At 39.5% G+C, this 15,686-nt stretch overlaps 1 protein-coding gene across 1 annotated transcript; it reads right to left on the reverse strand.

Annotated features, from left to right (window-relative positions):
* Window positions 1-5,859: 5,859 nt before the first annotated feature.
* Window positions 5,860-11,278, reverse strand: dnaaf4 (dynein axonemal assembly factor 4). The gene is made up of 9 exons (XM_085780568.1): window positions 11,013-11,278; window positions 10,198-10,345; window positions 8,788-8,921; window positions 8,458-8,668; window positions 7,930-8,072; window positions 7,153-7,262; window positions 6,924-7,077; window positions 6,493-6,598; window positions 5,860-6,320 (listed from the first exon to the last, which is right to left on the reverse strand). Exons 1-9 carry the CDS (start codon window positions 11,133-11,135, stop codon window positions 6,202-6,204), a joined length of 1,248 nt encoding a protein of 415 aa, XP_085636694.1. The 5' UTR covers window positions 11,136-11,278; the 3' UTR covers window positions 5,860-6,201.
* Between the last annotated feature and the right edge of the window lie 4,408 nt (window positions 11,279-15,686).

The raw sequence follows: 15,686 nt of genomic DNA on the forward strand, positions 1-15,686 counted from the left end.
GAAGAAACATAAGAGGAGGGCTGAAAGGAGAGGAAGGAGAGTGATGCAAAGAATAGAGAGGGTGTAAATAGATTTCAATAGTGCATTACAACAGCAAAATACGTTTCAGTTTCTATGTGGACAGCATTAGATTAGAATTAAAAAAAACAATTAGTTTGTAAGTAAGCAAAAAAGCGAAATCAGTCAGGAAAATGTCCCTATTTAAAGTAAAAGTAAGCGGAATGTTTGTGTTAATATAAGTCTTAAATAGTTATATCTTCCGACAGCAATCGCTTAGTATGTTTGGTCCGAAACACGGGTCTGTCAGTCACTCTGCTCTGCTGTAAGCCGAGGAGAAAACTTCTTGTATACTTCCTTGTATCCTACAACCTTTATCCAATGAGGAGAGAGAACGGCATGAAGGGCTGTGTGTGCAGCCAAGGGATGCGCGTGAATGTGGTGACGTAGGGACGAGAACCAATAGATCCATGACGAGGGCGGGGACTGCTAACTCCATCGGCTGACAAGAAGTTAGCCAAAACGACCGGATCGCTTACTTCTGCTTTAACAGGAAGAACGAACAGAACCAGATGCTGGTCCATCAGGGCCCTGGTTGGGATGAGAGAGAGAAGGGGTGTAGGAGGGTCTTGCACCTCTGGAAGAGAGAATACTGGCAGAAATTGACAGAAGTGGAGAGAACACTGAGCCCAAACCACAGAAGAAAGAAGAAGTTGAGTTAGTGGACTGGATGCTTTATACAAGAGCCTGCACCAACTTTGAGCTTCAACAAACAGACATGTTAAACACGAAGAAAGTGTTTGCTTACTAGATTCAAACTAAAAGATTGTGCCAAGGAGAGGAGCCTGGAAGGAAAGGAAAGGAAAGCATTCTGGGATTATATTATTCAAGTGGAGTAATAGGGATCTATGAGGTCTTCAGAGCCATTAAAAGCTTGAGGAGGATTTCATATTCTTGTCTGGATCTTAGAGAGAGATAAACAGTATGATCTCTTTTCCTGTTTCCTGTCAGTACTTGAATTGAGTAAGAAATTGTTGGGATCCAACCAAGGGGTCACAAACCCATGGACTAGTTTTTGTTTTGAGATATGATTGCTGCAGATAGCCCCTTCATTTGAAGTAGGTGAAATAAAAATTGTTAGGGTTAGGGTTAGGACGAACCCTATGGAGCTTTGTAGGAAAGTAGTGCTAATCTTCAACATCTACAGCTGTTTGTAAGGAGAGGTTAAGGATAAACACAAACAGCTTTTAGGGTAACAAATTAATTTGTACTGTTCAAGTGTTGCTTAGAGAGTCAAAACTGCAGAAAACTGAGAATCCAACTTTAGTCTCTTTTAGTTTATTTTATCACATTTGTCAGTTTCATCTGTCATATTAACTCCATCTGAAGTGCAACAGACAACTGTTTTCAGCAAAACGTCACATGATAAGTCTTCAAACACGACCTGCACATCAGCAGACGAAGGTGGCAACGAGCTGGTGAGGAAAAGGCAGCATTTAGCAGCCGGTGAGAGGTTCAAACAGAGTTTACAAGACAACTCATGTTGTGCTTAAAATCATCAGGTTGATACATACACAGCTTTGAGTGAAGACTGATGTTGCTCTGCCTTTGTAAACAGTTATACTACTACACAGAAGAGAACTGACACTAAAGCAGCAAAATACAGACATTTCTCTCTCTCTCTCTCTCTCACACACACACACACACACACACACACACACACACACACACACACACACACACACACACAGTTTTTCAGCTCATTAAGCAGTAGGTTGCGTATCTAATCAGGTTTTGTATGAATGGTGCAGGGTCATTATGATCTAATTTACCTTTAGTGGTTATTCAGCTGGGCAGAAAGAGAGGGAAGAGGAAGGAGGAGGAAGGACAGACTATGGCCCGGGCCTGAAGGGAACTTATTTATTATACTTATTTATTCTTCATACTGGCAAGAATTTATTCTGTATAACTCCACAACAAAGATTATGCGCATACGCAACGTTAAGTTCACCATGTAGGTAGATTTCGTGCAGCAAAATCTCTCACTGTGAATTACTGTAATATCTAAATCTGATGAATTATTCTGTTTCCATCTTATTGTTCTTCAAGGTTATGGTTGTTAAAATAACAAGATGTGTTCTCTCAAAATAAGACATTGCGATTGCTAACTAAAGATCTATTTTTAAGCACAACTTATATTATGCATGTGTTTACCCCTTAATCTAAATCTATTCATTGTGTTTGCCATAAATTGATATACTTATGTATTACCATAAACACTAAAATAATGTTATATAATATGTGTAACAAATGTGGATAAAGAATAATTTGGAGCCATGACATGCAGTTACGTAATAAAATAGATAAGACCTAATAATTAAACATAAATATAAAAATCTTAAATGATATGGAAAATTGTATTTTAGTTAGTTAGTAGTGTGATTTACATAAACATTACGTAATTTGTTAGCAGTTTGAAATTTTGTTTTGTTATGTGTTATGTAATATTACAATCTCCCTCAGTCTGTAATATCATTGTAGCATCTTTCATCAGTGTTCTGCTCAAATAGTCCTTTCTGGTTCAGTCTCATCATGTTTAGTTGTATTTCCAGCAGTGGTGGAACATGAAATGTAGCTAAATGTAACTAAATCTTTGTCACTGACACATGATGTTGGATAAGGAAAAAAACTGTCAGTTATATCGTTGAGAAACAAAGAGTTCAAAACCCATTTTTCTTCTTTTTGACAGGCACAGTGTCCCGTAGAGACCAACTGGCCCCAACGTCGGACCCCAGGAGCTGTTGCATGATGCAGCAACAACATGTCCACATGGGGATTGACTTTTCTTCAAGTGTGTAAAATGGGTTAAAGAGTGGTGTCCAGGAGCAGCAGTGTGTGTCCTGGTCAGCAAGCAGAATAAAAGCTTCCATATGGTACTAGTAAGTCAGCTCCAGCACCCTGCCAGGAGGGCTGACCACCTGCCAATCAAACACAGTTCACAGAATAACAGGAAGGTGTTAAGAGCTCAGGGGGACTCAAACAGGACGTGGACACAGAGGGGTGGAAAAGAGGAGAACGGTTTATTGAAGAGAATTTGTTGCACTAGGGGCTGTTGGCAGGGTGGTGGTGGTGGGGAGGTGTAGCTTGGGCTGGGTATCATCTCAAGGTTATTGATACAGATTCTGCTTGCCAAGTTCTTATCAAACACATTTAAATAGTAAATTTTGTAGAACAAGCAATAACAAAGTATCTATACACATCTGAGAAATATAACAAAATGTGTCTTTGTATGAGTGTGGTCTTACAGGTCGTACAGGTGCAATGTAAAGGCCATGCTCTCAGTTAGGCTCCTCTTCGGGTCAGTTCCAGTGAGTTCTGATATCAAACAGTACTTCATCTTATCATATCCTTCTAATACTAATACACAGAGGAGATACAAATGTTAGATGCACTGTGATATCTGTAACTTTGCCTAACTCAGCCACCACTGTCTGTTTTACTTTCTCATTCATCCTCCCCTCAGGGACTGTAATTAGCCATAACTCTGATATAATGTTCATTGTATAGGTGCTTCCTGTCAGCTGGAACTGACCTGTTCCAGCTGTAAATTTCCTGTTTTGTTTTTCTATTAGCATCAGGCTGGTATCAAGTGACTGAACAGATTGGAGATGGAGGCTGTGAGAGCTCGACACTTGAAATCACATTAAAGTCTGGTGATAATTCTCATGCTCCTGAGAATTATTGTGAGTAAAACCTTTAAAATTAGAATGCCATTTATACCACTGTTCATAAAAACTATATTTCATCAACTCATTTTTATTCTTTTAGAAATTTGAAATTAAATGTTTTGAAATTCGAGAATCAATGTGTAATTTGTGGCCAAAAAAGGTGTTTTGAGAGGTCACAGTGACCTTGACCTACAGTATGACCACATAAAGCCAACCAGTTCATCCTTGAATCCAGTTGAGTGTTTGTGACTGTGTTTCATTCACAAGAAAGTAAATTTACCGTGACCTTGATGTTTCAACATAATCAGTTCATCCTTCAGTCCAAATCGAGAAATATTATGTTCATGAGAACATTCAGATGGACAACTGGAAAACATACTGCCTCCACACTGAGGCATAAAAACCTGCAATTTGTGAATTTGTGGATAAATACTATCACAATATGTTAGCATTTTGCCTCTAAAGGTCTTTGTGTTTTGTCCAGTAGAATAAAACGTAAAATTGTCCCACCACAAAACTTCTCACCGAAGCTAATGCAATGAGGTTCTACCAGGAACTTGTGTATGCGCCTCCATTTGCCTCATTTCCAAGCACTCGCATTAATCTTTTGTAATAACACTTCAACATTTGCGGTTGTCTATGCATGGAGGAATCGTGTTTCTTCAAATGCTTTAGAGAAGTCATTCACTGACAATCATGCACTCAAACTGCTCGACCACAATGCAGCTCCACTACAAATCAAAGCCTCTTAATGATCCCATTCTGTTGACGCTGAATTTGAACCGTTTGTAATTCTTTGGGAAGCTTTTGGCACATTTGATTAGGAGATTAGAAGAAAACAGAAAATTGGCCGAAGAAAAAAAAAATAAGAAAAGCGGCTTTGCAGGGTGTTTACAGATTTCAATTGTGTGGACTGACAGAGGGCAGGGTGTGTGGTCGACATGTTCAAGTGCTACTTCACAGTCACATAGGGCTGGAGCTCTTATCTGCTTAGATCATTGGACTGACAAAAAATCTTTTCTGTGGACCCATATTTCAAAGCTGGTATGCTCAGTGCTGTGGACTAACCTGCACTCTGTATTATGTCACGTTCAAGGAATTTGAGAGGGGTTGGATGGCCTGTCAGAACCTGGGAATAATGACAGAGCTGTCATGTTAGAAAAAAGCACCAAACCAACCACATCTTCCAGAATCTTCTAGTAACTCACACCGGCCTTCCCATGACCCAGTGGCTCTGGGTCTTGACCCGCTGCAAGGTCTGATCAGTTGACCTCAATTTGCACTTCAGCTTCACATTAAAAAAGGGCCTTCAGAGAAAGTCTGTATTTGCAAAGAAAAGTGGCAATTTCCAAATCCCTTCAATGTGAAATGGACATATTATCATACTGTAGAGTGAGCGGTGTGGAGAGAGGATGGGTAGGCTGATGTGAACTTAGTAACTTAGTAAGCTAATAATCAGACCACAGACACTCCTCTTTGTCTAGACCTGTGCTCTTCTGTCCATCACCAACAACCACTAATGTGTCCCTGATAAAAGAATAAGATCCTTTACTGGTAAGTAAGTAAAAGTTTGAATTCATGATGGAAAAAACATAATAGACAAATAAAACATGACAGCTTACCAGTGTTATCAGCAAAATGTGCAGTGGCAAGAAAATGTAAGTCCAGCCTTATCTGTGAATTAATAAGTGTAATGGAAAAGTATGAACTTAAGACTGACTGGAATCAGGAGGAAACCTGCAAACCAGGATGAAGACCTGGATTTGAAGTTCTACATCAACTTCTTAAAAAAACACAAATGTTTTGAGACTGAGGACACGGTGGACAATGGAGACAATTCAGGGCCAAAACAACTTTCCCTAGATGTGGCACTCAGCTAAGATGACTCACATGATGCTCAGGCTCACGGTGCGGCTCAGCAGGTGAACCAGTAGACTCAGTGATGATAACAGTTCATTTATTAGCCCTTTATCACAGCAGCTGGAATATTTGTTAAAATTAATGTTTGTTTGGTAGCACGTTTAGAATGATGATAAAATGAACCTTGAACCTTTGTTTAATGTAGTAAAATCTACCGTAGTCATACTGCCCAAAATGACCACCTTATCATGACACTTTCAATTCAAGTTGACTATTTTTATTTTATTTACTGAGTCCACACTGAGATTGAAACCACTGATTTCATGAGGTGAAACATTTGACCACATGAGGGCGCTCTGCACACACTTATAAAGTGTCTCCTTTACATTCTACATGTTCTCCACAAACACTCATTGACTGATATTAGCAGTAATGTATTTTCATGTAAGCACCTAATGTACCTTTCCTATCTTCCAGTAAGCCTGCAGCTTCAGTATGGTTACTGCTATACAACTGCCATTGGTTCTCTGTCATCATTTGCTAAATCGTTTAGTGACAGACAAAATATCACAACTGTAAGCAGCCATGAATGATATGCACAGTGAGTATTTCTGTCTTACTGAGTCTCTGAGCTCTCTGCAGTGCCTTGAATAATGTCTCGAATCCTCTGTGTGTCTGCCCGCAGTGCTTCATTGTGACAGTCTATCTTCAGAGCAGCCTGGTAGTCTTGTAACCCTGAGAAACATGTCGGAAAAACATCAGCTGGCAGCACAAAGCAGGTGGCAGTTACTGAGTCATCATCCAGAGACACATGCTTACACATGATTGCCATTGAAATCCAAATATAAAATTGAAATATTTATAGTAATAGTGTACCAAATCAAAGACAAAGTGTGGCTGTTCAGACCTTCTGCATAGAGCTGTAGCTGGCAGAAAGCAGATCCTCTGCGTACATGGGCCCTGGCTCTGGCAGCTGCATTAGCAGCAACTGGTGGAGTCAGCAGATCAAGGGCCTGCAAGGACACATTTTATAAAGACATTTTATCACCTTAGTACTAAAGCTTTAAATTCAGACTAACTCACAAACTGAAGTGTCATGTCAGAGGTGGTACTATAAGGAACTAAACCTGAAACTGAAAACATGGGTCTGTACAGAGCTGTTTGTGTTATTATGGGTGACTTCTGGTCCGTTCACCATTGTACACACTTTCAGCTATAATTTAAAGTAGAGACTCTGACTGGCCTCCTCTCCATCCATCCATCCATCCATCCATCCATCCATCCATCCAAAGGACTTTGCAAGTAGAAAATACTGAAAGGTAAAACCACAGAACAGACCTCAGAGGAATCCTCAATGGCCTTGTGAAGATTTCTTAGCTTCAGGTGACACGCAGCCCTGTTTGAGTACAGAGCTGGGATCTTTCTGTTGAGTCTGATAGCCAGGTTGTAAGCGTTCACTGCACTCAGGTAGTCCCCAGTTGCAAAATATTTGCTGAAAGAGTTTCAGTGTAATGTGTCAGTAACAAATGAGCATTCTTAAAGAGATTTCAAAGGAGGCTTCACTTACTCTGCTTTGTCCTTTAACCAGTCGGGGTTTTTGTTCTGCTCCGTCAGGTCCTTCAGCTCTTCAACATCTGCATTTACAGCACGTCTGGCTTCGGCTTGTTTTTTGAGCCACTGTTTGATTAAAGAATAAAAAGTGCAAACACAAAAATATATATTTTTATATTCAGGACATCACCAAGCAAAGAGACCACGTCTCTGTAAGAACAATAGGATCTGTGCTCATTAGAAGTGATTATATGAATTAATTGATTGATTTTCACATGGGACAGACGCTGCTTGGCACTGCAATGTGTTTTTCTTTATGAATGTCCTCTCTGCTAAACTCCATCACTTCAATCCAACTTGTCCTCAGAGGCAGAGCTGTGAGCAATGTAGCTGCTATATTCTATGTGAGAGGACACTGTCAGGCCAAACCCTGTCACAATGCCACGCTGCATCACAATCTAATTTATTTCAGTTCCTTCTTTCATGTACATGGAGCATGCATACCATGGAAATCACTTTGACTAAAACTTAACTTCCCTTTAAAATATACACTCTTATCCCTTTAAGTTGAAATGATTTTGTTTTCAGACACATTCCTTTTTGTATTCCTATTATAACGGTTAATTTTTGTTTATTTTCAGCATGATATGTTTGGAAGAGATTGATCAATAAAGTTTTGAAAAGATATACATTTTGTCTATAACAAAAAATCACATTGTCCCAATTATTTCATGACAAGAGGTAAAAATATATATATTTCAACTTCATGGGCAACAGTGTAGTTAAATCTCACCTCTTCCTCCTCCTGTACCCGTGATTCCCTGAGGGCTGTAGGGAAAACCCGTGGGGTAAATGTGACTTGAATGTTACCAACAGGTCTTGGTGGTGGCAGGGGGGCTTGTTTCTTCTTGCACTGTGGTTCACTGCTTCTACGATCTAAACACAGGAATATGTTCATTAACATACCACAACCAACAATAAGTAGAGAATTGAGATGCAAAATTAATCAAAAATATAACTGAAATCCCAATATGACCAAGTGCAATATCTAATATCACAGGAGCTGCAGTTGTTCAAGTGTGATAACATTGTTGTGCATTTTTAGCAAACTCTGTGGTGCTACAAATCAAGGAGGAAGGAACATGTTTGCCCAAACGAAACATTTCCAAATATTTTCAGTTAAAAAAAAAAGAATTACAAAAATGATCGGTCAAACTGAAATTGTGAAATTGCAATCTGACAAAAATTATTATTATTTTTTTGCATATTGGGCAGCCCTAACAAAGAAAGAGCAAATCTGATCATACAGGAATTTACAAACCCTGTTTGACATTTCTTCCAGCGGAGCATCTGTTTTCTTGCTTCTCTGTTATGGCTTTCGGTTTGTTCTGATTGTCTCTCTTAATGTGCCCTTTTGCTTTTTCTTCTGCTTGTTGTTTCTGTCTCAGTTGCCAAGCTTCCAGTTCTGCCGTGGTTTTCTCTCGCTCTGCATCCTTCATTTTCTGGATGCTGTCTCTTTCCTCCTTTTCAAGCTGAGATCAAATAAAACGCACTTTATGTATAAATTCCCATACATTTGACGATTGATATTTTTGGTTGCCTGCTGATGCTACTGTATGTGAGCAGATTGTGGCGTCACTGTGGATGTTACCTTCATCATTGTCTCCAGCGCATATTTTTTCTCTGAATGCTGTTTCTTTGCCTTAGACCTAGACTCTGCAGAAAGTTTCTCCTGGTATTTCAACAGAGCTCTTTCTCTGATCTCCTTCTTTTTTTCTTTATCATCTGAAACACAGGTATTCAAAGAGTTGTATTTATTATTGTATTATAATTTGTGAAGGGGTATTCTTCGAGAGAAATTGTGCTGTCAGACTTTTATTGCAGTAATGATAACAATTTCTAGCTAATCCATCACCTTGTATCAATGTGTTTGATTAGATAACTGAATATCCTTAAACCAGCTTCAGGATTGTTTCCTGGTTGTAGTTGCAGGGGCAAAGGCACAGAGCCATGTGCACTCTCCTGCCTCTCCTCATGGATACTTTGAAAACGATGGAGCAGCAGTAGCAAGTGTTGGCATGTGACAGCAGCTTTAAGGAGTGCGGGGGAGAGGCTGTGAGAAAATTAATCGTGAAGCTGACCAGCTACGTATCATTCAATGGTGTGACTACTATTAATCTCATTCCATCAGTGGTTATCATGGCCTTTCCTGTTGGAAACTGATGCACAGTCTCGCTCTCAGATGTGTGCTGGCTTAGTTGTGGCACAGATGTGCAGCTCTATTCTCTGAAATCTGAAATGTTGTTGGACGGAGTAACAATAATACTCCTTGTGGTTCAGCAGCTGCATCATTACATATGAAAAATAATTAGCTTGAGCGATGCGGTTCTACTAATCTCTAACTGGTTGAGCTGTACTGTGGGTGGAGTATGCAGTTGCAGTGGCTGCAAGACCCCTAGAGAGGTGGTAGTAGGCTACTCAATGGCCTTGTTCTCTCTGTGTCTGTCCATATTTACATAATTTTGAATCAGATCTGAATAAGGATTTTGGTTTATTATTGTTGAAGCAACTCAATTTAACGGATAACCCAATCACTAAAATTAAACACTTAAACCACAGGTAAAATGCTAAATGGCCTACTTTCAACCTTTTATTTACTTTTTGTATGCTTTTTATTTCTGGTAAAATAAAATAAAAAAAACACTGGGAAATTGTGATGGCATTCATGTGATTAATTATTAATTAATAGTTCATTAACCTAAATTATTGTCTCAAAGGTTAGCTACATAACACTTGCATGATGAGTAAGTTTGTTGTACAAATGTTAGCTACAGAGTTGTTGTTGTGTGTTTTAATTTGTTTTCTATATCTCATAAATAAAATAAACTACTGCTATTAATAGTAATAATGTATCTAATGTAATGTGTGACCCCAGAGACATATTCAAAGCCCTGGATCTCCACTAACCCTTGAGCCACTGTTGATGCCATAAGGAAAAAGCAAACTTGTTTAGTTCACTTAGTTTACTGAAATGGATGGGAGATCAGGTGGATGCCTTTACCTGTAGTTATCATCAGATTTTCCCAAATTTTGTTGTTTCTCTTTGGCAACGTGAAGACTACAACATCACCTCCAACCTTCGCTGAGCTTCTGTCATCATCAACACGTTCGAGCAGGAAGGCCTCAAACAGAAACGGAGGCTGATGCACCTGGGCACAAAGAAAATGAAGATCACTACAAATGAAGCATCATAAGATGTAAACAGGTCAGTGGTAAAAACTGAACTGTTATTGAGGTTTGGCCGTATTGCAACTTACAACACTGCAACAGTTAGAATTACACATTACTGTATGTGAATCATGTGATATTGACATTATCACAAGTTACTGTAATAAACCAAACTCACCTTATTTTCCAAACACCTCTAACAGGTAGCTGTCCTCATATTTTTTAAATTAAAACAGCAAAAGCTCCGTCACTTTTTTGTGTCGACAGAGGAGATTCACAGAGCCCGGAGTGGCCATGGAGAGAAAAAAATAATAAATTAAAACGTGCGGTGCGAACGATTTTTTTTTTCTCTTCAGGCCACTCCTGGGCTCCGTAGTGAGTTGAACCCTCAGGGCCACCGTAGTTTTTTGACTGGACGTAGTCTAAGGCAGAGCGGTCTAAGGCACTCTAGTCTAACCTATGAGTCTAACCCATAGACTGTAAAACCTAGAGCACTGGTCTAACCAAAGATAAACCGTCTTTGGTCTAACGAGCGAGGACCCCTCAAAATACAAAGCTGACCTTATCTCTTTTCTTCTGAATTTATCTTACATCATTGTTTTGTAGATGTTTGGGACACTGCTGTCAGTTGCTGTTCGCTTACTTCACCTTGAGGTATTCGTCTGTAGAGACGATGTCCACTGTCCCAGCTCTGGCTCCTTTTAAAGGCACATGGATGAAAACCGTGGTGTCGGTCTGTGTCCAGGAGAAGTCCGTCACTGACAGAGGCATTTTCAGACAGCTAACCTGACGGTCAGTCTCTACAAGAGTTTACCTGCCCCAAAAGATCGATGTGTTACAGTTAAAAACTGACTTCAGCCACAACAAAGAGGAGCCGTGAACAACACGTCGGTCTCTGCTGTTGTATAGCGTCCTGTTGCTATGGTAACCAGAGAGGCAGCATGCTCCCTTCAGGTTTATCGGGAAAAGAAAGTGTTTGAGAGCCATAACCCCAAATTTACAATACAGGCCAATAAAGAGACAGGAATAAAACGTGTTTGACAAGTGTTTGACACGTGGAGGCAAGGTGTAACTTCCGAATGAGGACAGGAGGGATTTAAAAGGTAAGGTAACAGTTAGGCCTAAATAATATCTGCTGTCTTCCTTCTCACAGTAGGCCTGCACATTGCTTCCCGAGGGAGACAATAAATTGTAGAGATGCAAAGTAATATAATAATAGTACTAATAATAATACAAACTAATAGCACTACACTATCTGAAATATTTACACCTTTAGTAGGCAATAAGAGAGGAACAAAGGGTTGAGATAAGCTCAATAGGTTGTTCTATTAAATAGATCTAAGGAGTTAACAGTTCTCAATGAGCACATTGTCATAGCCAGAAAAGTCTTTCTGAACTCTCTCTAGACTCTCAAGTATATTTGAGTAAGAAGACAAAGCACGCAGCATATTGAATTTCACCACCATACCACCATCAAAGATAGGCCTATAAATTCTGCAAAAAATATTTGAGTATTTGAATCAAGCCTACAAGCTTGTGTCCTGTGTGTCTGAGTGAGTTCATGTTCACCTATTGTAGGTGTGTGTGTGGGAGCTGCAGCTGCGTGACCTGTATCTAAATCAAGGCTGACAACAAAGACTGTGTCATTGTCAACTCTGATGGTGGCTGGCTTGTCTGGGAAACAGAGTGAGTTGTCCAGCCGCATACCCAAACACTGATATGAGCTCCATAGCAAAAGGCAATAACATAAACACACGTTGTTTTTTTGTTTGTTTTTTCACTGGACAATTGTGTTTATCTTTGTTTCTTTTAGGATTAGTGAATGAATCCTCTCTTGAGGATCTCTCTTTGATTTTAGTGGTTGCATCAATATATAGGCCTGCAACCCTACAGCAGCCTGCCTCCCTAAAATCTACTTCACCTATTCTGCTTAATTAGTAAGTGCTTGGTCTGAGAGCAAGTTAACTGATAATATGTCTCAGTGGATGACATTACTCACTTATCATTCACCAAATAAATAAATACAAGGAACACTTAGTAAATGGATCCTAATTTCAGGTTCATCATTTCAGGTTCATCATTTGCATTTGACCAAACATTGCATTCAAGTTATGTTTGTTTCCAAACCTCATAAAGCCTCTGCACAATCTGTGAACTCTCTGGTCTTTCCTTTGACCTGACAATCAAAGATATGTGATATCGTTTTATCAGAATATTACAGAGATAATCACAAGGCCAGAGATAATGTGAGAAAAGTAAAGGTGGAATTCTTTATAGACTTTCTGTTACAAAACCACTTGGATTCTATAATGAACTTCAACACAATATCCAATCCCCTTATCAATAAGTTGTAAAACCTTTGAAGTGCTGGACACATTGTTCTCACAGGTTCTTTGTGATACAGTCTATCTCAAAGGAGAGTTTGAGTCATGTGAGATAACGGCTATCTCAGTGTAGTCTTAGCTTTACAGCACATTTCATTTAACATTTCCCCATCTCTCCCACAACTGAGGAAGCATTGCACATGTTAACAAGTTCACGTCTTTTATTGTGCAGTAAGGCTTGGAAAGGACAGTGAACTTCAGCTGACCTCAGTTTTTTCCACACTGTCACTACAGAAAAAGCTATACATTATCTAAGGCTTTGGGTCACTGTGCTGTCAAGGTAAAGGAGGTAGAAGATAAGTCACTTTGGTAGAGTTACATGAAGTCAGGGGCTTTAAAAGATATTTACTGGTTAATAACAATACATTTTATTTTGAGGCGTCTTTCATGGCACTCAAGGTCACCTTAAAGAAACAATTTAAAAAAAGACAATTTAAACAGACAAAGTAAAGACAATGTAAAAGAGTACTTCAACAATAAAACACATCTGCAATCTTCAACAATGAGAAATGCAGATGAGAGTTAGAGGGAATAGTCCTGTTTAAAAAGGTGGGTTTTCAGACGGGATTTGAAAGTGGAAAATGAGTCGGTGTTCCTGATGTTCGGGGGGAGGGAGTTCCAGAGACGGGGGGCAGAGCGGCTGAATTTTCTGCCCCAAGTGCTGGATACAAGAGCAGGAGGGACAGTGAGGCTCATAGACGAGGCTGACCTGAGTGTCGGGGAAGTGGTGTTGATGTGGAGGAGGTCAGAGAGGTATGGGGGACTGCGGTTATGGATGACCTTGAAGGTATGGAGCAGAATTTAAAGTCCATGCGGAATCTGACCGGAAGATGGTGAAGCTGTTGCAGAACAGGTGTGATGGATGGAGGGATGGATGGATGGATGAAGTCCTGGCCTGGTGATGATGCGGGCAGCAGAGTGAACTTGTGGGGGAGACCGAAGTGAAGGGAGTTGCAATAATCCAGGTGGCATGTGACCAGAGTGTGGACCAGGATGGCAGTGGAGTTGGGAGTAAGGGATGGACGGAGGTGGTTGATGTTGCATAGATGGTAATAGGCTGAGCGGGTAATGTTATTGATGCGAGTTTGGAATGACAGAGTACTGTCAAGGACGGTTACCAACTACCAGACTTAAAGACTGGTTTCTGGGCTTTAATCACCTGTACAGTTTTATACCCAAAACCAAAGTCACGTGGACTGGTAAGATTTAATTTTATTTGTGCTTTTGTTGTATATGCATTTTCTATGGGATTCTCTGTGCACGTCAGTTTTGAAATTTAGAATTTGCACTTTTTGTGCAACTGGGATTAGGGATTGAGATTGAAACGATAGTAAAGTAACTGCTCTGCCTGCTGTATCCCAATTTTTTTTTTTACATGGCCAGAACAACCAATTAGCTACAAATAAACCTTGATTATTTGAATGTGGCATGATTGGTCGAACTGACAAGGACTAAATCAAATACTTTTCAGTTCTTGTTTCCTTTTCAGATGAAGCAGCAGAGTCTGGTGTTGGGTGGGGCAGTGGCATTTATGACTGCTTCATTGAGGCAATCAATGGTGATGAACTGTAATTCAAAATGTTAGATAAATAGTTTTTATGGGTGTAAAGATGAGACCAGGATGTACCATTGTCTGGACTTTGGTCATCAATGGTTGAACAACATGAAACAAAACTTATGTGGGCAAATAAGAAAATACCCTCAAGTGATTACATTAAAAACATTTTGATTTCGGGCTGATGTTCAGTTCAGTTGGTAGAGCAGCAGCCCCATGTGTTGAGGCTAGTCCTCACTGCAGGCGGCCCTGGTTTGAATCCCACATCGAGTGGCTCTTTCCCTTTCCATGTCACCCCCCCCCACACACACACACACACACACATACATTTCCTGTCTCTTTCTCGACTATGTGCTTTCCATTAAAGGTGAAAAAGCCCCCCCCCCCAAAAAAAAATATATTAAAAAAAAAAAATATTATAAATATTTTAATGTCACCTTTAATTTAATAGTTAATGTAAGATATAGTTTACATAATTAATATGAAAGTCAGAGTTTGAAGTTGGAAAACAGGCTGAGATCATTCAGTCACCTTTGTAGTCCATTGTGTGTTTCCAAAGTGCTAATACTAGCTATTGTAATGTAAGAAACAGATGGCATCTCTGAAACGTTATGTAAAGTTTCAGTTGCTGTTTTACCTGGGAGGGTTTAGGGCTACAAATAGATCTCACCTGTTATTCTCTCACTTCCCTCTAATGACTTTACAGCTGTGACTGAAACAATGTTCATAAAATGGTAGGATTACGGTAAAGTACTCTGTTAAAGTATAACTACATGATGTAAACCATTTGGAGATTACTGAGGCAGAAACAAAAGGGGCAACAACACTGTTATATTTTTCCCAGTCAGGAATGTAGATGAATGAAATGCTGCACTGCACTTAAACATTTCACCTCTTCAGAGGAAAGTAGCAGAAAGTGGTAGCTATACAGTACATTTTGCAGATGTACCCTTTGCCTAATTTCAGCAGTGTTTAAATGTTGCATAATTACGTATATATACTTACTATAAGTTACTGGATAAACCTTGCAGAAATGATCATTTTAACTAAGTATACTGTGTTACAGTAACATTTCATTTTTATGCTAAAAACCTTTCACTATGGTCTTGCGACATGCACATTTATGACAGAGTCTTGATGTACAACCCCTCTGTGTGTTGCGTATTGTGCATATTTATCTTTGCAGTGTTGATGCTAACTGCTAACTTATATATTTAACCTTCAAGGACAAGAGGCTGGTATCGATCTTCTCATCACATTTTCTTGGGTCAGAGTGAATAATGTAATAATTTCCCCACTAGCCAGGCTGTTCCTTTGTGACGTGTTGTTGGTGTGATTCACATTTCAAATTCCTCTTACAGTGAAATCACTGGTCTGTAATTG

The sequence above is a fragment of the Trachurus japonicus genome, chromosome 6 (assembly GCF_045865225.1).
Source record: "Trachurus japonicus isolate A0001 chromosome 6, Traja_1.0".
NCBI lineage: Eukaryota > Metazoa > Chordata > Actinopteri > Carangiformes > Carangidae > Trachurus > Trachurus japonicus.